Below are 26,858 nucleotides of genomic sequence, written 5' to 3'. Positions count from 1 at the left end.
GTTTTCACTTCCTCAGGGGAACTTTACCTTATTTCCCAGAATAGGTAAGAATTCCATTATGTGCTCTCACAGAACACACAGTTCTTCTTAGAGCTGTAGCTACGTACTAGTTACCCTGTATTTCTTATTTAGTGCTTTTCTTATTGACTTAGTCAAGGTTTGGGTAGAAAATCAGAAATAGGCACTTTAGGCCAGTCATGGTGGCTCACACCTGTAATCCCAGCACTTTAGGAGGCCGAGGCAGGTAGATCGCTTGAACTCAGGAGTGTGAGGCCAACCTGGGCAACATGGCGAAACCCCATCTCTACAAATAATACAAAAAATTAGTGGGGCATGGTGGCCTGCGCCTGTGGTCCCAGTTACTCAGGAGGCTGAGGTGGAAGGATTGTTTGAGCACAGGAGGTCGATGCTGTAGTGAGCCATGTTCATGCAACTGCACTCCAGCCTGGACAACAGAGTGAGACCATATCTCAAAAATAAATAAATAAATAAATAAATAAATAAATAAATAAGACATACCCACTTTAGGCCGGGCGCGGTGGCTCACGCCTGTAATCCCAGCACTTTGGGAGGCCGAGGCGGGTGGATCATGAGGCCAGGAGATCGAGACCATTCTGGCCAACATGGCAAAACCTCGTCTCTACTGAAATACAAAAAATTAACTGGACGTGGTGGCATGGGTCAGTAGTCCCAGCTACTCAGGAGGCTGAGGCAGGGGAATTGCTTGAACCCAGGAAGTGGAAGTTGCAGTGAGCCGAGATCACGTTACTGCACTCTAGCTTGGCAACAGAGCAAGACTCCATCTCAAAAACAGAACAAAACAAAAAAAGACATAGCCACTTTAGGTATGTCGAGGAGGAAGGGACTAAATATAGGAATGTGAGGCTTACACAAGACTTTGGAAGGCGGGAAGAGCAAAGTCTGGGAGGAAACTGATATCAGAATTCAGGAGCCCATAAAGTGCAGGAGTCACTTTTGATCTGGGCTGAGCTTCTGTGGTGAATTTGCAAGCTAATACCTAGAAGCTGCTGGCAAAACCTCCTATGAGCCATCTGCCAAAGCCCATGCAGTTCTCTTACACGCCATAGGAGATAACTACCTTCTGCTTCTTTTCTCCCTTCTAAATCTCTTGCAATCCCCTCTCATTACCAGAATCTAATCTGCTGGTAAGCATTTTAGGCAATGTAGTTCGGAGGCTTCAAGAACAGATTTGACAAACATTTCTATAAAAAGCCAGATAGTCAATATTTTAGGCTTTAGCTATTGTAGTATAGAAAGCAACCAAACTAAAATTTGAGTTTTGGATAATGATTACACATTACAAACTCCTATTTTTCATTTGATTCTTCTCCCAAACCATTTTTTTTTCTTTTTTTTTTTTTTTTTGAGATGGAGTCTTGCTCTGTTGCCCAGGCTGGAGTGCAGTGGCATGATCTCGGCTCACTGCAACCTCCACCTCTCAGGTTCAAGCAATTCTCAGCCTCCTGAATAGCTAAGATTATAGGTGCCTGCCATCATGCCCAGCTATTTTTTTGTATTTTCAGTAGAGACAGGGTTTCACCATGTTGGCCAGATAGGTCTTGAACTCCTGATCTCAGGCAATCCACCTGCCTTGGCCTCCCAAAGTACTGGGATTACAGGTGTGAGCCACCACGCCTGGCCCTGCTAAACCATTTTAAAATGTAAACATTATTCCTAACTTTTGAGCAGGACAAACAGGTGGCAGGTTAGATTTGGCCCATGGGGAGTTGTTTACCAACCACTGGTCTAGACCCTGCAAAACAAGAAGGGTGGAAGTGGTACTGACATGTCGCTCATCTTGTAGCTAACAAAACTACAATTGTTTTAGCATCTCAGCGATGTCATAGATATGAGTTCAGGAAGAGAAGGTGAAGAGCAGGAGCAGATGCTAGAGAATTCTGAGCTACCAATCTTGAAATTTCCTTGTGGTTTCTTGACCTTCTTAGACTCAGTCTTATATTAATATATATCAATTACATTTAATCATGAAAAACTGCTGCACACATCCCACTTTATAATTCTATGGGTCAGATAGCACTCAGTTCTTGATGGTAGCTCTGTTCCTATAGTCACTGGTGTTCCATATCATAGTCAGCTGCCCCTTTTCTACCATGGCCAAGTAGCAAATTAAAAGCAGCCTTACTAATAGAGGATAGTAGTTTGCAAAAGAGGAATTAGCCTTATTCTAAAACCTCAGGGGTCTACATTGTGATGTCATTGTTGCTGGCAACAGATTTTATCCCTTTCTGCCACAAATACTTCAAGTACAATTCACTCTTCTAGGTCACAGGTCTAAGTGATGGGTCAGCTTGCGCAGAAGCCTGGACCTGCTGCATAACCCCACCTTGCTCTAAATATCCCTTGGAACAGGTTACCTGGTGTAGTATACCCAAATATGGAATTTGTTGTGTCCCAATTTCAATGAAACATACTGAATGCTAGAGCTCTTTCTTCTGTGGGTTGTGCAAAGTGAGACAACTTGTCCCTCATTTGAAAAGGAATATTCTGTCATTTTCACAGCATTGTCACACTAGAAACCTCATATGCTCACAAGTCTATGAAATTTCACGTGGTTTGTCTCCCTTCCCTGGTCATGTGTTTGTCTTCCTAAGGCATCAGGTTGTTAGTTTCTTCCTGATGACATGGTAAAATTAATATGCTCCAACATGGTATTCTATTGGATATTGAGACAATCAAGATCCCTCTAGACCAAATTACGTGCCTGCAACAATGAGGTAAGGAGCTTCCACCAGAATATAAATCAATGCACTACTCCTTCATCAAAAAAATCTTTGTAAGAAAAAAATTGCCCGCTGAGCCAGTGTGCTTAGTGGTATAGTTCACATTCTGGTGCAAACTTCCTAATTCATTGGGGACAAATAAGAAACATGGACCAGAAACCAGTTCACAGATGACACTTTAAGGATCACTGCTCTAGTCTAGACCTCAACATGACAGAGATCAGATATTGTCTTGATAAAAGACAGCAGAGCTATACTGCTGACCCTCTGGGCAAAGGTGAGATGTCCAGGGTTATATTTGCTGATGGAAACTAAAAAGAAAGCATTTGCTAGGTTGGTAGGTTCACATTGCATGCCAGAGGCTGATGTGTTTTAGTAAAGGTACCAGCCATTTCTTGCCTCAGATTTCCAGGTTTCAATTTCCCCAGGGCAAAAAGTCTGTCTATGCAACTCATCCAATATATAAGTGACTCAACTCCATATACGATTTGATGAACTGTGTTTTAGGGGAACTTCTGGAACCAATTACAGTATAAGTCAAGAGTTCAGCAGGAAAATGATGGCATACTCAAATAGTTAATTGAGGGATATGTTTTTTGTTTTTTGTTTTTTTAAAAAGACCATTTACAGTAGTACTAGAATGGCTGGGGGACCAATAAGGGTTGGTAAAACAACCAGGAAGTAACAAAAGCTATAAGCTATTATCATCCCTGGGCCTGAATGGAGACAAGAATAAAGCAGTGTTACTTGAACCTGGAAAGCTGAGGCTATGTAGCAAATGACTGACTCCCAGGATATTGGTAGAGGAATTGCAGCCATTATAAAAAAAATATGGACCAGTATGGAGAATGTACCATGTCTCTTTCCCCCCACCAGTTGATCTTTTGTTGGTGCCTTGCCTTGGCCAAACCAACTCCTCTAAGGCAGAGAGCAAGGGACCCCAGGTGATGCAGATCCAAGAAGTTAGCCTCTTATGACAGAGAGCCAAGTAGAGAAGGGCAGAGACTGATGCTTACGAGGCAAATAGAGAATTCATCCATAAGAGAAAGTTTTGATAAAACAGGTTATATCTCTACAATCAAATATTATACATTAATTTTTAAAATGAACTAGATTTCCAATGTAAATAAATCTCAAAAACATATTAAGAGAAAAACAGCAAGCAGCATCGGGATACCCACAGTCTAACATTTATATAACATTTACAATCCAGTAAAACCATATTTTATGGATATTTAAATATGGAGGAAAAAGATATTCTTGCAGCTGGGAATGCGGTTCTGTATACATTAGTGTTATGGGTTGAATATGTCTGAAAATATCCCCATTCTATTCTCACAACTTGAATAATTTGGCTGGGTGTGTTTTATATTGCTGTATTTTGTGGGTTGGCCTGTGTCCTCCAAAAATATAAGTTGTCTGAATCCTCAATACCTTAGAAGGTGACCTTATTTGGCAATAGAGTCATTCCATATACTATTAGTTAAGTTAAAACAAGGTGATACTATGTATGACTTATGTCAGTATCCAGTATGACTAATATCATAAGAGGAGAAGAGACATTGGGAGAACAGCATGTAAAGATGGGAGCAGAGATTGGAGTGACGTGGCTACAAGCCAGGAATGCCAAGGATTGGAAGCTAGGAAGAGGCAAGGAAAGATTCTTCCCCTACAGGTTTCGGAGGGAAAATGGCCTTGCCAATGCCTTGATTTCAAACTTCTAGCCTCTAAGAACTGAAAAAATAAATTTCTGTTGTTTTAAGCCACCTACTCTGCAATACGTTGTAATGGCAGTGCTGGAAGTCTAGTAAACTTTCAGGACTCTTAACGCAAGATGAGTGACATGCTTCGAGGCTATCTGGCTCTGATGGGTACAGATGGATGACTCAGTCCATCTTGATCTTTCAGTCAAGGGCATCTATTTCTTTCCTGGCTGGTGTGCTTCAGGCCCCAGCTGTGCAGACACAGTTTGGCTCTATTCTCTCCCATCTTCTCTGTCACCCCCTAGGTCACACAGTTTTAGCCCCTGCTCACTGCTATGGCTTTCTCCATTTTTCTTTTTGGAAAAGCCTCTCTATTTCTGATTTATGAGATTTATCTTTCTAGTTTTCACAGTGGGCTCTATATTTATAAAATATGTTTGTGTGTTGCTATCATTTATGAGTTTGGACTGGAATGGAAGAAGATTTTGTTTATGTTCAATCCGTGATATTGAACTGGATACATGCCATAGTCTCCTTAGGCCCAGATTTATTTTTTGTTTCTCATGGTCCTGAGTCAATTTACTTACTACAGAACTCACTGAATTCAGAAATACTATAAATGAAGTGCCAAAGTACTTAGGGGAATGAGCTATCCAGTGTACTCAAAGGATAATCCTGGAAAGTTCCCAGGAGCCGATGCCTTGGGGTTTCATTTATTTGTCTGATTTTTTAGAAGTAGAAACACTGTATGATGTAGTAGGGAAAACACAGGAGAAGAAGGAAGCCTGGATTCTAGGCCTGGCTTAAATTATATCTAATAAACATTTATTGAAACTTACCATTTGCAATGCAATAAATTAAGCTCTGGATTATGCAGTGTGAGGATGTAGAGAATGGAAGACAGTGATGAATAATATATTCAAAATCCTGTCTTTGGCTTGCAAAGCTCCGGGCACTGTGGACCACTTTCACTGACCTCATGTACTACTGTCAGTGTGCACCAGCCTTACTAGCCACTTGCTCTTTCTTGTACACATCCAACCTATTCCTATTTTAGGGCGGTGGATTGAAAGGATCCTTTCCCTTATTCTTTTTGGAGATCCAGGTTGCTTGTCGAAACATCACCCTTTTTGAAATCACTCTGCTTAGCACATATCACTATCCAACACTTGTCTTGTTTATTTGATGTATATATTTTGTTGGTCTTTCTGCTTTCCTTCTCTGGTTTTATTTCCATGGGCATTGTTTTAGACAGCACAAGATTTTGATTTAAACACTGTTTCATATTCTTTTTCCTTTGCATACTTCTGTTAGGTTGATGCAAACATAATGAGGTTTTTGCATTGTTGGAATTTGCCATTTGATACTGGAATACATTCTTAAATAAATGTGGTTATGCCATATATCATTTTAATGGGTATTTCTGGCTTTATGTGCTTTTTTTGCTAATGACTTGTTACTTGCTGTTTATTTTAGACTATGTAAATGATGTTAGACAAAAAGCAAATTTGAGCGATTTTCTTATTCGGGTTCAATACCGGTCATAAAGCAGCGGAGACAACTTGCAGCATCCACAACGTATTTGGTTCAGGCACTGCTAATGAATGTACAGTGCAGTGGGGGTTCAAGAAGTTTTGCCAAGGAGAAGAGAGCCTTGAAGATGAGGAGTGTAGTAGCTGGCTGTTGGAAGTTGACATCCACCAATTGGGAGAAATCACTGAAGCAGATCCTTTTACGACTACATGGGAAGTTGCTGAATAACTCAATATTGGCCATTCTACAGTCGTTTGGCATTTGAGGCAAATTGGAAAGGTGAAAAAGCTTAATAAGTGGGTGCCTCATGAGCTGAGTGGAAAAAAGAAAATCATCGTTTTGAAGTGTCATCTTCTCTTAAAAAATCATCGTTTTGAAGTGTCATCTTCTCTTATTCTATGCAACAACAATGAACCATTTCTTGATTGGATTGTGACATGTGATAAAAAGTGGATTGTATGTGACAACCGGAGAAGCCCAGCTCAGTGGTTGGACCAAAAAGAAACTCCAAAACTTCTTGCACCAAAAAAAGGTCATGGGCACTGTTTGGTGGCCTGCTGCCAATCTGATCCACTACAGCTTTTGGAGTCCCAGCAAAACCATTACATCTGAGAAGTATGCTCAGCAAATCAATTAGATGCACCGAAAACTGCAATGCCTGCAGTTGGCATTGGTCAACAGAAAGGGCCAAATTCTCATGGCAATGCCCGACTGCATGTTACACAACCAGTGCTTCCAAAGTTGAATGAATTGGGCTATGAAGTTTTGCCTCACCTGCCGTATTCACCTGACCTTTGCCAACTGACTACCTCTTCTTCAAATATCTCAACAACATTATGCAGGGAAAACACTTCCACAACCAACAGGATGCAGAAAATGCTTTCCACTACAAATTTTTACACTACAGGAATAAACAAACTTATCGTTGGCAAAAATGTGTTGTTTATAATGGTTCTGATTTTGACTAATAAAGATATATTTGAGCCTGGTTTAAAATTCATGGTCCAAAACCACAATTACTTTTGCACTAACTTAATACCCCAACAGTAAGAAAAGGACTATATGCAAAAGGGTACTTTTTCCATTTGAAAAAGAGATTATGGACTCAGGGATTAAAGGTTACATAATATTTTTTTCTCTAGATTCAATACATGGGATTTGTTTATTTGGATCATCTACTATTGGAGGGTGGTCCAAAAATTTTGTGATTTTATATTGGATATCGTTGGATGATCTGGTAGGTCATAAATGTTGTAGGGCATATCTTTGGAAACATGTTAGAAGCGTGTATCCGAACATACACACACTTGTGCACGTGTATCCCTGGCCTCCTAGAAATGGTGGCTTCCTGAATCCAGATTGGTCCCTCACATGGCTGTGCCTGTGCTTACTGGCCCTGTTTGACTGGATCAGTGATACAGGCAGCTGAAACAAGGAATGAAAGTAGAAGAGGTTATTCTCAATATTGCAACCAATGAAGCAATCACAGTTTTCTGCTTTCCATCTTTGACATTTTGGCTTTATTGATCTTGGAATTTTATTTCTCAGAGGACTCAGTAATGGTTTCATTGAGCTGGAAGTTGACCCTGCTGCCTGGGCTTCAAGGCTCCTTTTGAGTTAAACAATAGACATGGGAGTGGACAGAGCTGTCGGGTTTTTGTACTGATTGGGTGATTGATACTAATTGTCAAGTATACGGTTCCTGGGGCCAGGATGACTGTTTAGAATTTAAGGGCTTTTCTGGAGCACCTCTGTTGTGGCTTGAATGGTGCTCCCCACCCCCTACCCCGAAAAGGTATGGCTATCTAGACTTGTGAATGTAATATTATTTGGAAAAGGAGTTTTTTATGTTTTTGTTTTGTTTTGTTTTGTTTTGTTTTTCACTTTTAATTAAGGTAAGGATCTTGAAATGAGATCATCCTGAATAACCAGGGTGAGCCCTAAATCTGATGACGGGTGTCCTTGAAGAAGACATGGATCAGAAGAGGAGAAATGCAGAGGAGTAGTCCATGAGAAGCTGGAGGCAGAGATTAGAGTTATATGTCTACAAGTCAAGAATGTTAAAGATCCTAGGAATGCCCAAGGCCACCGGCAGCCAAAAAGTCTTGGAGAGAAACATGGGACAGATTTTCCCTAGGAGCTTCAAAAAGGAATCAACTATGCCAATACCGTGATGTCTGATTTCTGGCCTCCAGAACTGTGAGAGGATAAAGTTTCATTGTTTGAAACCACCAAGTTTGTGGTAACTTGTTATAGTAACCACAGGAAACTGAAGAAACCTCTCTGTATTTTCATGTCCAGTACTAATGGTTAACAGGAAATAAAAGCAGCGCAATAAAAGCAGTTCTAGATGCTTCAGATATTAAGATTTGGGTTACCCCCACCCTCACGTGCTAGTTGAGGGCAATGGGGCAATGGGCCTGTATCCCATAAAAGGGAAACCATAAATACTAACCATGGGTTCATGGCCCATTACAGAAATGAGGATTATAGGAGCTATGTGTATTTCTTTCATTGTTTGTAGTGTATATTTTTATATACATTAATTATATTTTTTTCTGCTTTCGCTTCCTCTTGTATTAGTTTTCCATGCAATCTAATGAATTACCACAGACTCAAAGACTTAAAAAACAATATACATATATGATCTCACAGTTTCTGCGGATAGGAAGTCTAGGCATGCCTTAACTGGGTCCTCTGCAAAGCTGTAATCTGTGTGCTTTCCTGTCCAGATCTTGGAAATTCAAAAGTGTTTTCTCCTCTTCTGTTTTCTTGGAAAAGATTGTGTAGAATTAGTGCTAATTCTTTACATGTTTATTAGAAATTTCCAATGAAACAGTCTAAGCTCAGGTATTTCTTTTTTGAGATTTGTAAATGATAAACTCAGTTTCTTTAATGGTACTGCTTTTATTGGGTTGCTTTTATTTTATATATTTTCCAGAATATCAGTTTTATATTAGTTGAGTTTTAACAGTTAGCAGTGTTTCAGAAATTTGCGCATTTTTTTTGGTAAATTTTCCAATTTGTTAATATAAAGTTTTTTTTTTCAGTATTCTCTATCTTTTTTTAAATTTCAACTTTTATTTTAGATACATTAGGTATATGTGCAGGTTTATTAAATGGGAATATTATGTGGTGCTGAAGTTTGGAGTACAGCTCCTGTCACCCCAAAAGTGAGCATAGTACCTGATAGTTTTGTAATGCCCTGCCCATTCTATAGTACTCCACAGTGTCTATTGTTCTCATATTTATGTCCATGTGTACTCTATGTTTAGCTCCCATTTATGAGTGAGAACATGTGGTATTTGGTCTTCTGTTCCTGCATTAATTTGCTTAGAATTATGGCCTTCAGCTCCATTCGTGTTGCTGCAAAGGACATAATTTCATCCTTTTTTTTTTTTTTTTTTTTTTTTTTTTTTTGAGACGGAGTCTCACGCTGTTGCCCAGGCTGGAGTGCAGTGGCGCGATCTCGGCTCACTGCAAGCTCCGCCTCCCGGGTTCCCGCCATTCTCCTGCCTCAGCCTCCTGAGTAGCTGGGACTACAGGCGCCCGCCACCGCGCCCGGCTCATTTTTTGTATTTTTAGTAGAGACGGGGTTTCACTGTGGTCTCGATCTCCTGACCTTGTGATCCGCCCGCCTCGGCCTCCCAAAGTGCTGGGATTACAGGCTTGAGCTATGGCTGCATGGTATTCCATCGTGTGTATCTACCACATTTGCTTTATCCAAGCTATCATTGATGGGCCCCTCGGTTGATTTCATGTCTTTGCTATTGTGAACAGCATATGGATGAACATACAAGTGCATGTGTCTTTTTGGCAGAATGATTTATTCTCTTTTGGGTATAATGGGATTGCTGTAATGGGATTGCTGGCTCAACTATCTTTTTTTTTTTGATATGGAGTCTCGCTCTGTTGCCCAGGCTGGAGTGCAGTGGCGCGATCTCGGCTCACTGCAAGCTGCGCTGCCTCGCGGGATCACGCCATTTTCCTGCCTCAGCCTCCCCAGAAGCTGGGACTACAGGCGCCCGCCACCATGCCCGGCTAATTTTTTTTTGTATTTTTAGTAGAGACGGGGTTTCACCATGTTAGCCAGGATGGTCTCGATCTCTTGACCTCGTGATCCGCCCGCCTCGGCCTCCCAAAGTGCTGGGATTACAGGCGTGAGCCACCGCGCCCGGCCTCAACTATCTTTTTAATGTGTGCAGTATCTGTAATGATGTTCTGTTTCAATCTTGATACTTATTTTTTCATTTAATTTTTGTCTGTCTTGTTAGAGATTTATCAATTTCATCAATAATTTTGGAATATTTTTTTCATTGATATTCTTTAATGTTTTATTATTTTCATTGCCATTGATTTCTGCTCTTATCTTTATTATTTCCTTCCTTCTGTTTGCTTTTGTTTTCCTTCTTTTTGTGTTTTCTTGAGATAGGTTCTTAGGTAATTGATTTGAGAGCTTCCATCATTTCAAACGTAAGCATTTAATGCTATAAATTTCCTGCTCAGGACTACTTCAGCTGTCTCTCAGAAATTTTGATACTTACAGTTCTTCCAGTTCTGTCCTTAAAAAGTTTTCTTTGAAACTTTTTCCTTAACTCATGAATTACTTAGCAGAGTATAGCTTAATTACCATGTATTTAGAGACTTTCCTACTGTCTTTCTGTTATTTAATTCTAGTTTGATACCTTTATGGCCAAAGACCATACTCTATAGAATTATTTTAAAAATATTTTGTTGGGGTTTATGTTATGGTCCATGATATAATTTATCTTGTTAAATGTTCCATAGGAACTTGAATAAAGTATATTTTGCTGTTGCTGAGTAGTCTATATTTCATCAATTAGATCTGGTGATTGATTGTACTGTAGACTTCTGTATTTTTATTTATTTTCTGTCTAGTAATTCTACCAGCTGCAGAAAGCGGGCATTTGAAGTTTCCAACTATAATTGTAGATTTCTCTAATTTCCTCTCTATCAGTTTTTGATTCATTTGGGGACTCGGTGTTTTGGTGTGTATAGTTAGCACCATTGTGTCTCCTTGTGGATTGATCCTTTTCTCATTAATCACCCTCTACGTTTGTAGTAATTTTATTTTTGCATGAGTCTACTTTAACAGATGTTACTATAGTCACTCATGATTTTTTAAATTCACTGTTTGCATGGTGTACACCGTTTTCCTTCCCTTTACTCTCAACCTACCCATTTCATTGAATATGAACTGAGATTCTTGTACATATTATATAGGTGGGTCATGTTCTTTGTAGTTGGCTTTTATCCAGTCTGTCAAATTATATGTTTTATTGGCTTTTAAAGGAAAATTAAAGTAATTATTGATACTTTAACAATTGTCATTTATTTGTTTTCTGTTTATTTTCTCTGGTTCTTATTCATCTGTTTCTCTTTCCTTACCTTCCTGTGGGTTATGTGAACATTTAGGGGATTCCGTCTTGATTCATTTATAGTGCATTTGAGCATATTTTTTCATATACTTTTGTCAGTGTTTTTTTGTTTTTGATGATTATACTGTAACATGTGATGTATTACAATCTAGTGGTATCAATATTTTACCATGTCCAATGAAGTATAAAAACCTTACTTCTACTTAGATGTCTTTCCTTTCCCACTTTTAACTATCATTTTATTGAGTCTCAGATGGTGTTGGAATTTTTTTGTTTCAATCATCAAAAATGACCTATGAGATAAATAAATGTAAATAATGTTTTTGTAGGTACCCATAATTCTACTATCCATTGTTCTTTCTCCTTTCCTGATACTTGAAAACTCCTTCTTCTATCATTTACTTCCTGTTTGAAGAACTTCTTCAGCAAATCTTCAAGGGAAGGTCTCCTGGCAACAAGGTAACATAAGCCAATAGCCTGCAAAGCTTAAACTATTTATTAGATGGCTCTCTTTAGATAGACATATGACTTCACTAGGTTTTAATTTCTTAACCTTAACAACAAGGGCATGGGATTAGATAATTTCTAAATACCCTCTGATGTTCTACAATTTCATGAGAAAAAAAGCCAATCCTCTAATTTCTTATGAGAAAATGAGATTCTTTTTCCTCAATGACCACATTTGATCACAGGCAATAAAAAACTTGACATTGAAAAATAAGTAATTAATGAATACATACTCACTTTATCATTCCAAGAATATAACATGAAGGTGAAGAGAAATCAATTTCGGTCTGCTGACTGTGCTTCAGGTAATTAGATTTATAGAACTAGAGTTCAGGTTCCCATTGTGAGCTGGCAAGAGCCCACACTGCTTTACACCTGCCATGGAAGTCAGCAGGCATCATCACAATCTGGAAATGCGATGCTTCCACAGATGCTATTCTGCACTTGTGACTAAAATGGTTCTGGCCATCCCACGGCTCACAGAACAACTGCTCCCCTTTTGAGTTCTCAGTATTATTATTTCCAGAAGAATTATCTCCTACTCATCATTTTGGGGAGTGCTTACTAGGTAAAATGTGTGAATTATTTTCTGAAATATGCTTTTCTGAGGTTAGTCCAGGTACAAAGAAGCAGAAAGAGAAGCTGATCTTGTTTTTGTTGTTGTTTTGTTTTTATCTTAGGAGTCAAGATTCATCTACATGCATTTTTAAAACAGAAAAATAAGTGAGGAAACGAAGCAAATAGGAAAAAAGAACATGTATGGAAAACAGTTATGATAGCTATTTTAAGACAGCTAAAACTCATATTTCTTTTAAATGTTTTAAAAAGGTCAAAACAGTAAAACCAGTTATTTCATGACGGAGGTCACAGACTGGGAGCATGAAGCTCTTACACAACCACAGCAAGTGTAGCCTTCAGACAGGGTTTGTTTGTTCTACACAGAGTTGGACCAGAGGTTTGTTTTCGTCTATATTTCTAAACTTAATTGGTTACCAACATTCGAGAACTTTCTAAATTAATCTAAACATTTTGATTTCTACATTCTCTTGGGAACTGGGCCATGCTTGGGTCCATATCCCTGTGCCGCAAAGTCTGCTGGAAGGTAGTGCTGCTGCAGGTGTTCAATGTGCTTTCGAGTCTCAGTGGGGGCAGCCCTCCCCACATTGCTCCCTTTTGTCCCCATATCAAACAGCAGGTACCATTTACCATCACTCACATTTTTTGTGTTTCTTACAGTACAGCTGAATGTGGCAGAATATCTAGTATCCATTTAGTGGGAAAATGCAAGAGTAATCAATAGGAACATGTGTTTTAATAAAACCAGGAGGCAGAATATTTTGTAGAGATGAAAAATATTCCTATTAGGAAACACACAAGCTAAGGACGTCCATTGTAATAATATGACCTGAGTTACCATTCTTAAATATACATGGCCCACTTCCCACACTCACTGTCCCTGCTGGTCTTGCAAGCATGAATTTCCCACTGCTTTCTCAACAAATAGTAGGTGGATGCCATGACATTCATATTTTTCTCTACTTTCTCAGTTACATTTTGTCTCCTCAACCATGCAGTATCGTCTAAATGCATGGCCTTTGCCTATCTGTACATTCTAATTTCTATTTAAGAAAAGAGGCCAGGCATGGTGGCTCACTCCTGTAATCCCAGCACTTCAGGAGGCCAAGGCGGGCGGATCACGAGGTCAGGAGTTTGAGACCAGGCTGGCCAACAAGGTGAAACCCCGTCTCTACTAAAAATACAAAAATTAGCCAGGCATGGTGGTGTTCACCTGTAATCCCAGCTACTTGGGAGGCTGAGGCAGGAGAATCACTTGAACTCAGGAGGCAGAGGTTGCAGGGAGCCAAGATCATGCCACTGCACTCCAGCCTGGGAGATGGAGTGAGACTTCATCTCAAGAAATAAAATGAAATAAAATAAAATAAATATAAAAACAAAATAAGAAGTCATTGGTGACTCAATTTAGATATTCCTGTTCTTCATATTCTATATGTGAATAGACTGCATAGATTACATCTAAATACCAAGGGTTTGATTCTTACGGCCTAAGTGCTACATATTCCTGACTAAGTCAAGACTAATATAACCTAAAAGACAAATCAAATCTGCCCAAAAAACATGAGGTGGAAGGCATTTTATGACAGATAATATCTCATGATGATGGACTTGCCAATTGTATTAAATGATTGACAATACTTAACATCTAACACAGAAAATTGCTGATTTATTCGGATGTAGTTGATTAGTTTCAATATAGTCTTAACATTAAAGAGGGAGCTTTCAGATATTCCATAGTGACCTATGTTTTCTTCCGTGGTTTAGAAACTCTCTATTGGTGTCTTTCTGGATTTGGTAACAACAGGGTCTCTGTGTTGTTCGTTATCTTCCAGGTTAGCATTTCAATTCACTTTGGAGGAAGCTGGAAGTTCAGAAGTGTCATATATATCTACCACCTTTCCATTGATTTTTGGAGAATTTATATTCCAAAAGCCACTTATAGCTTACTTAAAGTAGATCCCAAGACAGAGCTTTTCCTTTTAGTTTCAGAGAGATATAATAATACTCAAATACTCTGCAGACTGCTTGAATAGACAGGAGGTGTGAACAAATTCAGATACATCTTTTACTCCAAACCTCCCTAACCTGTGAGACTATGAAATAATATGTAAGTAGAAATGATTAAGGGAGGCACAGCCAGTTGCCTTCTATCTTCACTTAGTGTTGAATGAAATGGCACACAAGACTCTACATTAAATAGGGGTGCTTACTAAAACACTGAACTAAGTCTAGGAAGGATGTGGAGTCTCTGCCTATGGAAACATTTTATAGGGTAAATATTACATATTATACCCAGGATATGTGATGGATTATTGATTTCTGGCTATTTTGTTATTATAAAGAACACTTGCCAAAGTGCACAGAAATTAAATATAAATGCTCAATTGTCACTCCCCTATGAAAGTTAGGCAAATCTCTGGGCATGGTGGCTCATGCCTGTAATCCCAGCACTTTGGGAGGTTGAGGCGGGTGGATCCCCTGATGTCAGGAGTTCGAGACCAGCCTGGCCAACATGGCAAACCCCCGTCTCTGCTAAAAATACAAAAATTAGTGGGGCATGGTAGCAGGTGCCTGTAATCCCGGCTACTTGGGAGGCTGGGGCAGGATAATCACCTGAACATGGGAGGTTGAGGTTGCAGTGAGCCAAGATCGCACCATTGCACTCCACCCTGGGCGACAAGAGCAAAACTTCATCTCAAAAAAAAAAAAAAAAAAAAAAAAGGCAAATGTCAAAGGTGGTCTTCCAAAGCTAGTAGACTACCCATCTCATATTTTCAGTTGAGCTACAACCAGCCGCTGCTCTTCTGCATTTTAGTATTTACTGGTATCTATTAAATTCAGATGCCAAGAACCTCTTCCTTTACACCATTTTCTGGGAACAGAGTAGATATGAGAAGGAGCAGCTGTTGGTGTCTGAATTCCAAGTTTACGACATGAATGCCTGGAACTCAAGAGATTCTTGTGGTAAGATGAAGACTGAATGAGCACATCAGCACATCAGTGTGGAGATAAACAGGTGGCCTCTCCATGTCCAGGCAAAAAATATCTCCCGTTTTGTTTATCTTTAAATGTGAGATCATTTGGCTGCAACACAGCAACACCTTTATCTAAAGATTCTGATGGTTAATACTGAGTGTCAACTTGATTGGATTGAAGGATACAAAGTATTAATCCTAGGTGTGTCTGTGAGGGTGTTACCAAAAGAGATTAACATTTGAGTCAGTGGGCTGGGGAAGGCAGATCCACCCTTAACCTGGTGGGGACAATCTAATCAGCTACCAGCAAATATAAAGCAGGCAGAAAAACGTGAAAAGACAAGACTGGCCTAACCTCCCTGCCTACATCTTTATCCTGTGCTGGATGCTTCCTGCCCTTGAACATCGGACTCCAAGTTCTTCCGTTTTGAGACTCAGACTGGCTCTTCTGCTCCTCAAGCTTGCAGTCTATTGTGGGACCTTGTGATCATGTAACCTTATATTTAATAAACTCCTTTATAGATTTATCCTATTAGTTGTGTCTCTCTAGAGAACCCTAATACAGACTCCAAAGCCTAAGTATTAGAAAAGGCTAGGAGACAGCTCTAAGAGAGCTAACACTTATTTTCAAGAATGGTTTTAAAACTCAAAAATTCCCAGTTGCTGGTGTGTGTGTCTCTGGCCCAAACACTTCCAACATTTCCTTAGTAATAATTATAGATGGGGGTCTGTAAAATTCAATGACATGACAGTCATTTAAGGAATAACTAAATTAGGACTAGGAAGCCCTAAACTATGAAAAGCATGTAGAGCTCTGCCAGTGGAAGGGGACCCCATCCCCAGCCAGCACCAGGACATCTGCCCAGAGGGACACAGCTAGGGGTGTTGGAGAACATAGTCATGCGCAAGACTACTTACAGAGCCCCTTAAGGGTATCAGATATGAACTTTTGAATATGAGTTTTGAGATCAACAGGCAACCCCTCTCCCACTGTCTCCTGATAAAGTGGCTTCTGTAGTGCCCAAACAATAGCAAGCATGATATTTCAATTTCCTGTTACAAAGAAAGAGAACTCTTGTTCTTTGAATTTCAGAGGCTGCATAGACCTCTGAGCTTTGTGGACAGTTGTGCTCATGATAATTCTGCTGGTGTGTGGTGCAATCACGAGTAGAAATGAAGTCAGGGTCACATAGTGAAACAGAATCTTCTATAGGATAACATAATAAACATTACTGGGTAAAAAAAAAAAAAAAATCTTGGGCGAGTTTGTGGATTTTTTTGTTCAATGTCTCCATGTTTAAATGAAAATCATCTTTCCTAGGAAAAGGTTGCTTTACCTGAATTGTTTTAAAAGTCACACATTTTCTTTTTTTTGTCTATCTTTGTGACAGTTGGGAAACAATGTGTTTAGCAGTAAAGACATAGCTGTTAAGTAAGAATGAATCTGTTGACAAATCATGTACCTTCTCATTAGCTTCCATTTCATCATCTGTAAAATAGGGATGATAAGTACCATTTGTCAAGTTGGTTGTAAGAAAAAAGTAAGATGTGTATTACATAAATGGATAGTGACATACATAAATGGAAAATGTGTGTTACATACATGGATAAATATAGAAACAAACAAACAAAAAATGATGTCAATCTCCCTGCCTTTTCTACCTCCAGCTACTGGACATTTTGGCATTCAATTAAGAAAATAAAAATAAAAGAAACTAGAGGTTGCAAATTAGTTTTACTTTGAGTAGAGTTTTTGTGGCCTATTCGTATCAACGAGTGTAGGAATAAGCTACTCATTTAGTAGTGAATGCATGAACATTAAGAGGAAAAAATGATGTGCAAACAATAACTGTTATAATTATAAAAACTTTATTTCATTCTTACTTTAATTAAATCTTTATAAGCACCATGTCATGAGCTGGCAATCTAGAAAGAGGACACTGGAATGCTTTAGTCAATTACAAACTGCAAGCTGATGACGTGAAGTTACAGCTACATGGAGCATGTGAACAAGACCACATTTAGAAATGTTCACTTAAGAATCCCATGACAATGCGCAAAACAGGAATCTGGCATTGATTTGTTCACACTTTTTATAGTCAGAATCCAAAGCTTGTGCATGTAAACATCAGGAGAAACATTTTATCACCCTAACAGTTTACAGTTTGCTAAAATTTGACCCTGAAAGCATATATGTTGCCATCTTGTTTTCCTGACCAGTGCTGGGCCACAGGCTGAAAAAATCAATTCCTTTAAAATTTAAACGATGCTTAAAGGCGGTGTTCAACATTGTGTAAGTTGTCAGCAAGGCCTTTTAATGTGTACATTTCTCATGTATGATCACCAAACCATTATTTACCTAATGAAATTGTGAAAAACTATACATTTTCAGTAAAATGTTTTAATTTGGTCCTATATTAAAAGACCCAATTGCCAAGGGATTTTACACAAATTTAATTCACAAGCATGTACACAAGAGAATCACTATAAAGAACATTGCTTCCTGGTTTATGAATAAAAAGTTTATCCTCTACTTACACTAAAACATACAAAAAATAATCTAGAAAAATCGTTTACAATTGATTTTAGCTAAAGAAAAAGCTTTCTCCAGGAAAAAAAAGATGATTGTGTGGTGGTAGTATTTTAGCCATCAAAAAAGGAATGTAAGTAACCAATAAATATAATGTGCTTTCTCCATATAGACATATTTACACTTGAGTCTTTGGCTTATGTTATTTTCTAAAAAGAACTTTAAATGATCCAGCCATCATTGCACATTAAAAGAAAATAAGCCAGTTATATATATTTATATATTTATATAGAGATCTGCTACACTGGAAACATATAAAAAATGAACTTTACTATGAATTTGCACAGCTTTTCTTTTCTTCTTCCTTTTGAGATTCATCAGCTTTCATTTTAGAAAGGGAGAAAAATGCCACGTAGAAAGTATGAACTCATGCAACATATGGTAGCTGTTCTACTGAAACCATGAGAAAAAAGGTGGCATGTTCACTGTACAAACACCAATAAGTTCTCATTTCAATCTGGTTCTTATTAAATATAATTTATGTGGCATGAAATGTTGATGCTTTAATATCGTAATAAAAACTAATTCAGTCCTTTTTATTAAGATACACAACTTCATAAGAAAAATACTTTTACCTCTCAAATGTAAAAGTCTCCCACCCCCCACATTAAAATCTTTCTGCACAAGTGTAACAGGTACAACAGTTGCTGGCTCAATAGATGAACAGGTTTCTTCATAGATGCACGTTAAAGAGTCTCACCCAACTAAGATGATTCCAGGTACTCCAAAGCTACATCATAGCAGAAACGGTATTGCTCCTGAAAGATGTCAAAACACAAATAGTGAGAACAGTTAAGAAAGAGATTAACATTAAATAACAGTTACCAAATGAAACTTGACAACCAATTTAGATAACTCAAGGATTACAATTTATTTTTTCTATATATGAGATTAATATCTAGGCATACATATTTTATACTTGAGTCTAATGATCCATTTAAGAAAAAGGAAATTTATATTAAAAAGACATTTTATCTTAGACTCATATTTTCCATCAATTTTTTAAATGTCTAAAATTTTTTATCTGATTATAATAGTAATACTTGATCATTACAGAACAATTCTGTACAAATCTAAAGAATATACAAATTCTGAACAAATATAAAGAATGAGAAAAAGAGCTATAATTCTATCATCAGAAGAAATTGTTAAAATACCACCTTAGTTTGCCTCAGTTCTTTTTGTGCATGGTTGAAATAATTATCTTAGAATAAATATAACTATGTATACTTCAAAATATAATTTTAAATGTAACTTTTAAAATTTAACACTGTTGCAATTCTTTTTCCACGTTATTTAACATCTTTTAATACCACATAAAAATCAAACATATGTATTGTTTGACTATTAAGTTGCTTTTCTTATTTTCTCTATTTTATAATGCTATAGTGATCAACTGCAAATGTTTTTCTCCATGTATTTCCGATGATTTCCTTGAGAAAAAAAAAGTCAGCCATTTTAAACAGCCATTTATGCAATTTCAAATTCTTAATTTTTGACACTGTTTTTGTCCATCAGAGTATTTAAGCAAATTTTTCAAGAATGGTTAGTGGTCCTTAAATTTTGAGCCTACTTATACCTGAACATTTATTTCTGCTGCCTTTATATGTTTAAGACAACATATTGGCAATAACATTTTTGAGTTAAAACAGCCTTTCCTCTAAGCCCATCTATGGACTTGCTCCATAATAAGAATTTAGAAAAATTCAGAGACTATATAATAAACTATTACTTATAATATGCAATTCATTTAAAAATTCCCAACTCAGTTCATTCAAGTGGGAAAAAATTCGGGCTGGATAACAGTCTAAAAGGCATATTATTTTGGAAGAGAAGTTCCAGGTGTCTCCAGCAATAAACTAGGGTAATAAAACTTTCCTTAAGAGGTCTTTATCATTCCAACACTATTTACCAAGTAGGTATGATTCAAATTCACCTACCACTGTGGCGAGTGCATTCAAGGAACCAAAATGTGCCTAGAAATAGTTATGTCTCTTTGAGCAGTTTCCAGCAATTTTGCCTACACTCTCAATCTCCTCACCAAACTTGTCAGCTCAGCTCCATAGCCCACTAAACTAATCATCAACACTGATTAAACACAAATCAGAGGGCGAGTGTTCAGGATTCATGAGACACAAATGTAAAGGAAAACAGTAACTTTTTGGAAGGTTCCAGAATGGCAGAGTTTAACCATAGATTTTTTTATTTTTATTAAAAAAGGGTGGGAAGTCAGTTAAATTTGAAGGTAAAAGTTGAATTCTGAAGTCAGAAGTGATCCCACTGATGACTTTAAGACTTGATCTGAAAAATGGAGGCAGTTTACATCAAGAAATCTTCAAACTGCAAAGAGTTTAAAGACACAACCACTATTCATTCAGTTGCTAAGACAATCTGAGAGTTCCCCCTCAAAAATCTCTCCGATTCATCCCCCTTTCTCATCTCCACAGCCAGCACCCCAATCGAAATCAATGTAATCTTGTGTAGACAGCTGCAACAACCCAGGGAAATGAGGCGGTGTACAGAAGGAGTTTGAGGGCACCTGTAGAAAGGGTGGAAGTCTAGTACCTCTTGCAAAAGTGAAACAGTATAAACCTAAGCCTTCAGATTTTGTCTCAGGAAGTAACACAACTCTTGTGTGAGCAATCCACGAGCAGGAAGTGGTGAAATACTTTAAAGGTTTATTGAATTGCTCATTCTAGTTATCTGATCATCTTGATAAATGTAGGGCAAGCAACAATGATGCCTTGGTTTTTCTGGTTTACTTCTCTGTGAGCATACACTACACAGCTGCTCCCAACCTGATCCCATCATGCACATACATACGTGTAACCCACAGATACCTCTCGTTAGAAGTAAAATGTGCTAGATAAGTGTAGCTTTCTTTCTTACTCTGCATACAGCTTCACCTAGATGAACTGTCACACACACACACCCCTATCAGCTCTTATTTTGTAAGCTATGTTCCGACTTCATGAGCCTTGACAAGCTCAAGTAGCATGATATGAACTGCCCTCTACAGTTGGTAAAAGCTGAAAACTTAATAATGATAGTTTAACCATTTATAATTTGATCAGAAAATGAATAATTATAGATATTGACACAACTAAATTTCAGTTGCCCTTTAAAAATACTGGCTGTCTAAGGTACTTATGAAACCTATATCCCTTAGACATACAGCCTTAATACAGGATTTATTCTTACAGGACCATTTACCAAAGTTTACTGCAGCAAATATTTTTTGGCTGTAACAGAAAAAAAAAATCCTACAAATTTCCAAACGAAATGAAAATAGTTTCACTTATGTGATATGTGATTAAGTGTCTGTGGGTAGAGGGGGGTGCTCAGCAATCTATTAATTAGGCAGGAAAGTCCCCACAACGTCTCATTTTCACATCTGATTCCCTATGTGTGTATGAAGTCAAATCAATAAGTAGGTATATGACTAACTAATCTCTAAGATGCCTTCCAAGTCTAAGATACTGTGACTCACCGGGGCTTCCACCATGTTTGGCTTGCTGTTCCTTAGCGTCTTTACCGCATGGAAAACATCGACAACGTTTTGCCGTTTCACCATTTCAACAACGATGCCTATCGCACAGAACATGCCACTTCGCCCGCCACCATTTCTGAAAGCAAAGAAAGCACAAGCATTTTAGATAGCAGCACCAAGTGACCACAGGTCACACTATCATATATGTTTGAGAAAATAAGACATTGTAGTTTTAATTGTTTTCCATTTGTGTCTTAATTTTGCTTTATATGTGTACAAGGCAGAGAGGAGGAAACTTGAGGATGAAATTAGATCAGTAACTTATACTTAGGAATATGCTATAGACATAGATTGCTGCATTCTAGACTTTGAGATTCTGATATATTTGTAAACTGTGTAAATCTGAAGTTGTTAAGAGTGGTGTTCCAAAGAGTTTAAATAATATAACTACATAATAATCAATATTTAGAAAATATACAAAATAAACTTAGTAGTTAATTATAGACTCATGAGACAGGAAGACTGTTTAAAAATAACATCTATGGGAGGTCCATAAGATGCAAGTCGGATAGTCTTCAATATTGAAAATGAGAAAATAAGCACCAAGGCCCTATGAATGACGGGCTGCACTGCCCTACTCACAGGCAGTGGATAATCGTCCGGCCTTCCCCTTCCTCGCATTCCTCCTGCCACTTTTCCACCTGCAGTATCAGTTTCAAGAATGACCTTTTGGATCCAGGCACTTCTCGATGAGAAGCCCATCCTAGGTACTGAAACTGTTGCACCATCAGATAACCTTCCTGTGGCTGTAGAGGGAAAAGTGTTTTTATGTAAATAAGCTGGGACTACAATTTTTACAAAAAAGTAAAAGGTGCATACAATTTACAATACAAATAGCATCTACACTGGATTGAGTCTAGCTGATATAAATCCTCAATTTGTACATGTTACTACAAAAACATTATAAGTGATAATAGCAGGAAACATGGCAATCATCCTCTATACCTGTTGCTCCCTCACACTATGTATCCAGTAATTCATTACTATGATAACATTTCCTAAATAACTTTCAGATTCATTGCTTTCTCTTTATCACCACTGACATCAATACACTACCAGTCACAGGCCCGGATAATTACCTCCTAGTTGAGCTCCCTGAATAAACTTTGATCTCCTTCCAGTCCGTTCTTACTATAGGCATCATGATTATTTTGAACTGCAAATACAATCTTGTCATATCCTGCTTTAATGACTTTCAAATGATCTTAGCATAAAATCCAAATTGTTGTCATGTCTTAAAACAACTGATGTGATCTGGCTCCACCCCCTTCTTCAATTTTCTGTTGGTCTTCTTTTAATCCATTTATCAAGTCACTTCTTGCCTTGGGGACTTTGCATTTACTGTACCCTTTGCCTTGAATACTTCTTTCTTGCTTGCTCCTCTCAATCCCAAATAGAATGACCAACTTGTCCCAGGTTGGCCTGGGATTTCTGTGGTCTTAGCACTGAAGCCTGTGTGTCTTGGGAAAGCTCCTGCCCTGGACAAACCAGGATGGTGGGTTACTTCAACCCCCAAGTAATTTCTATTGATTCATTAAATTTTGGCTTAAATACTCTTTCAAAGAGGTCATCTCTGATCACACAGTTATGTCAGATCGCTCAGTTAAACACTCTATATTCTTTACTCTTTCGCTGTAAAATGCATCACTTTTATACAAAAAGGATTATACAATTTTCATGTAATGCTTTTCTTCCTGAAAAAAATAAAGATTCCTTAAGTACACGGACATCTTTTTTTCCTACACTCTGTATCAGTAGAACTTTGCATAATACTTCCCCAAAAGTAATATTGTTGAAAGAATGAATCAAAACCTTAAACCTTGAAATAAAAATATCGGGAAGAACAAGTAATATATGCGTGAATCATATCAGATTGGCAAGGGCCCATGCATCTTTTGGTAGCTGACAAGCCCTACTTGGTACTCTACAAACTTCTTGTTGGTACATATTAAATATTTGATGCAGTGAAATATATTAAATATACTAAATGCTGACAGTGAGAACAGAAAAAAAAATCATGTACTAATAAGGACCAGAATACCAAATACAGAGGCAGTTCAAGAAGTAAGCAAACAAATAAATAAATATGCTGACAAAAATATAACATTTCAGTTCCTGTTCCTAGAATATTTTTCACATAAACTGCTCAATTAACAGACAAGCCTTACTGTCTTCAGCAGTTCTGTTTCTTTCAAGTAAAATATTACTAGAACCATAATGTAACAGATGTGCAGACATAATGAGATTCCATTTACATTAACATCTAAGATATGCATGAATATTATGAAATGATTGAAGTTACCCTTTTTTCCTCCACTGAAATGAGCAATAGGAGTCGATATGATTCCATTCCCTGCTCACAGTTATACACATATAGACTTATTAACCAGACACACACGTAGTCATTTTGATATGAGAGACACTGAAACATGACAATCCTAATCACACACTTAAAATAATACACACCCACAGAGCTGGTGCTTTAAAAAACAGAGTAATCTTTCTCTCTAAAAAGAGCTTAATTCCATGAAAGTTACTAATATTTTCTTTTCCAATTCTTTTTTTTTTTTTTTTTTTTTTTTTGAGATGAAGTCTTGCTCTGTCGCCAGGCTGGAGTGCAGTGGCATGATCTCGGCTCACTGCAACCTCTGCCTCCTGGGTTCAAATGATTCTGCTGCCCCAACCTCCAGAGTAGCTGGGACTACAGGCATGCACCATCACGCCCAGCTAATTTTTGTATTTTTAGTAGAGACGGGGTTTCACCACATTGGCCTGGCTGGTTTTGAACTCCTGACCTTGTGATCTGCTCGCCTTGACCTCCCAAAGTGCTGGCATTACAGGCGTGAGTCACAGCACCCAGCCTTTATTAGCACTTTTTTTTTTTGAAGATCCTCCCCACCCAGATTTAATTTGTCATGTAGTGGAAAGCAGATGAGGAGTGAGGGAAAGACGATACAGTTACTACTTTGCTGCTGGGAAAAGGCATGGCAGTAGCAGCACTGATTCTACCTTTAGATCTGCGTAGAGCCAGAGGTTGGGACATTTAGGGAGATGAAACTGCAGGTAGGAGAATCAATAATGAACTTGGAACAGTGACATGGAACCCTTCTATAATGGTTGATCCAACATGTCTCTTTCCTCCTGCAGTACATCTTCTCTGTCATTATTGTTTTTGCAATGTTCTCATTTTTTTTTATCACATGCCATTTCTGGGCTGGATGTCAATACTAATAAAACATGCAGTCATCCTTAAGATAAGTCTACATACACTCAGAGGCCAGGCCTAGGCTATCCAACTTGACTGAGCTAGTGCATCTGTATTTCCAGAGGGAATATGTTACTCTAGTGACTGACCAACAAACCTAGCTTCCAGCATTTCTGCTTTCTTATGTTTTTATTCGAGTACTAAGGCATAAGATGGTTACTAGCTTTGAGGTGGAAGATATAGTGCTTATCAATTCTAGTCTCCCTGTTGTCTGAATAAAATTATACCACATCTTGGTTATGATTGACCTATTCTAGATCAGCTCAAAGGATCCAATTGTGACTCACTCTTGTTAGATTGCATATCCTAAAAATCCGGTTGATCACATCACAATCCATTGAACAAGACATGCATTCCACTTGGATGGGGCCATATCGTAGCATCCCTTCCTCTGGCCAGTACTGAGGGCAGCCCTGAATGATGAATGTTTTGAAAGAAAAAAAAAAAAGCATTATTTTTTCTAATTAGGATAGTATAAAGCAGATTTTAGCATTTCATTACTACTCTATTAAGTTGTATGTAAGTACACAAAGGCAACCCATAGCCATTAACCTGGGACAAGTCGACTTCGTTTAACATCACAATGGAGGTACAGCCATAATCATACACTAATCTCCAGAAGTCTTTCACAGTGTTTGGCAGAGGGTATTGTGTGACGATGAAAGCAGCTGGTTGCCTGTAGCTCTGTGAAGAAACAAGGTAGACAGAGAAACATAAGAACTTAAAATGTATGATCAGTTGTACAAACAGATACAATACACTTCAATGTAGGACCAGTATGATGTAATAGCTTCACATGCAGAGGGAGCCAGAGTGATGCTTCAGCCATGAATAAAGAGATTCAGACCACTGGAATGAACTGAACTAGTACAGTAATGAATCAATTTGGTGGAAGACTTCAATGCCTCCAAAGCAATTCAAGTCAATACCTGAATTTTTGCTTTACTGAAAGATGTAAATACAAGATAAACACAAAAGAAGAAACTAAAGAGCTTCTGAGGTTAACATCCTCTGTAAGGTACCTGTTGGGCTATTTCAATTTTCTAAACGCAATCAGTCTTTGAGAGGCTGAAGGCAAAGTAAGAACAAAACCCCTGGTATGTCTATCAATCATCTGGGTATGTGGATAGTATGTGTGCGTGCAAGTAAAATCACTCCAAATAAGAAAAATAGCTCAAACACTTGTGCTTTTACATTATGTGGACACTACCAGGATATTCTGCACATCTCGCAGGCAATCCACCTTCCACAGCTTCCTGGGCATTTCTAACATATATCAAAGGTCATAATGACAGTTTCAACCATTTAAGATACTGAAGCACCAAAGAGTAACAACAATACACTTACTGTCCCCACATAAGCAGGGAGATAGCTCCTTGTTTACCAAGTGCTCCTTGATTAGAACACAATATATTATCTGTTTCCAAAGGGAGAAGTAGTAAAAACAATATTTATCTGACCTGGACAATGTCATTTGATTAAACTAATTATTTGAATTAAACTAATTATGCAATAATAATAGTAATAATTAGTAGCTTATAGAGTTCCCTAATGCTGACAAAAAATTTCAATGATCTTATAGCTCATTTGTATCACATTACTATTTAAGTCCTTCAAGAATCTTAACATCAGAACAGGAACTGGTTCTTGGACTTCACTGATGCTACCACCATTTGGGAAATGCTGCTAACCATGGCATTCAGCACTGGCTGAAGACTGCAGGATAAATCTGAGTAGATGACAATAATAATTTACCTGGCTACTTCCAAATGACCTTAAAACCTTATGAAGTTACACATGCAGCTGGGATGAGGGTCTCCTAAGAAAGGTATGAAGGTTCATGAATGATATTTTTTGGCTCTGTGTCCCCATCCAAATCTCACCTAGAATTGTAATAAACCCCACGTGTCAAGGGCAGGAACAGGTGGAGATAATTGAATCATGGGGGGCAGTTTCCCCTATGCTATTCTCCAGATAGTGAATGAGTTCTCATGAGAT

General features: G+C 38.0%; 1 protein-coding gene across 11 annotated transcripts in view; it reads right to left on the bottom strand.

Annotated features, from left to right (window-relative positions):
- Positions 1-17,307: 17,307 nt before the first annotated feature.
- Positions 17,308-26,858, bottom strand: part of PTPRK (protein tyrosine phosphatase receptor type K) — a 566,799-nt gene continuing 557,248 nt past the window's right edge. For all 11 annotated transcript variants that reach the window (XM_050788294.1, XM_050788297.1, XM_050788302.1 and 8 more), the window contains 5 exons: positions 25,413-25,544; positions 25,148-25,273; positions 22,178-22,341; positions 21,536-21,671; positions 17,308-18,803 (listed from right to left, as the gene is read on the bottom strand). In XM_050788294.1, coding sequence (XP_050644251.1) covers positions 18,750-18,803; positions 21,536-21,671; positions 22,178-22,341; positions 25,148-25,273; positions 25,413-25,544 — 612 coding nt within the window. In that variant the 3' untranslated portion in view covers positions 17,308-18,749. The remainder of the gene's footprint in view (positions 18,804-21,535; positions 21,672-22,177; positions 22,342-25,147; positions 25,274-25,412; positions 25,545-26,858) is intronic.

Source organism: Macaca thibetana, chromosome 4 (genome assembly GCF_024542745.1).
Source record: "Macaca thibetana thibetana isolate TM-01 chromosome 4, ASM2454274v1, whole genome shotgun sequence".
Classification (NCBI taxonomy): domain Eukaryota; kingdom Metazoa; phylum Chordata; class Mammalia; order Primates; family Cercopithecidae; genus Macaca; species Macaca thibetana.
The sequence above is the reverse complement of the archived record's forward strand: the minus strand, read 5'-3'. Positions and strand labels throughout refer to the sequence as shown.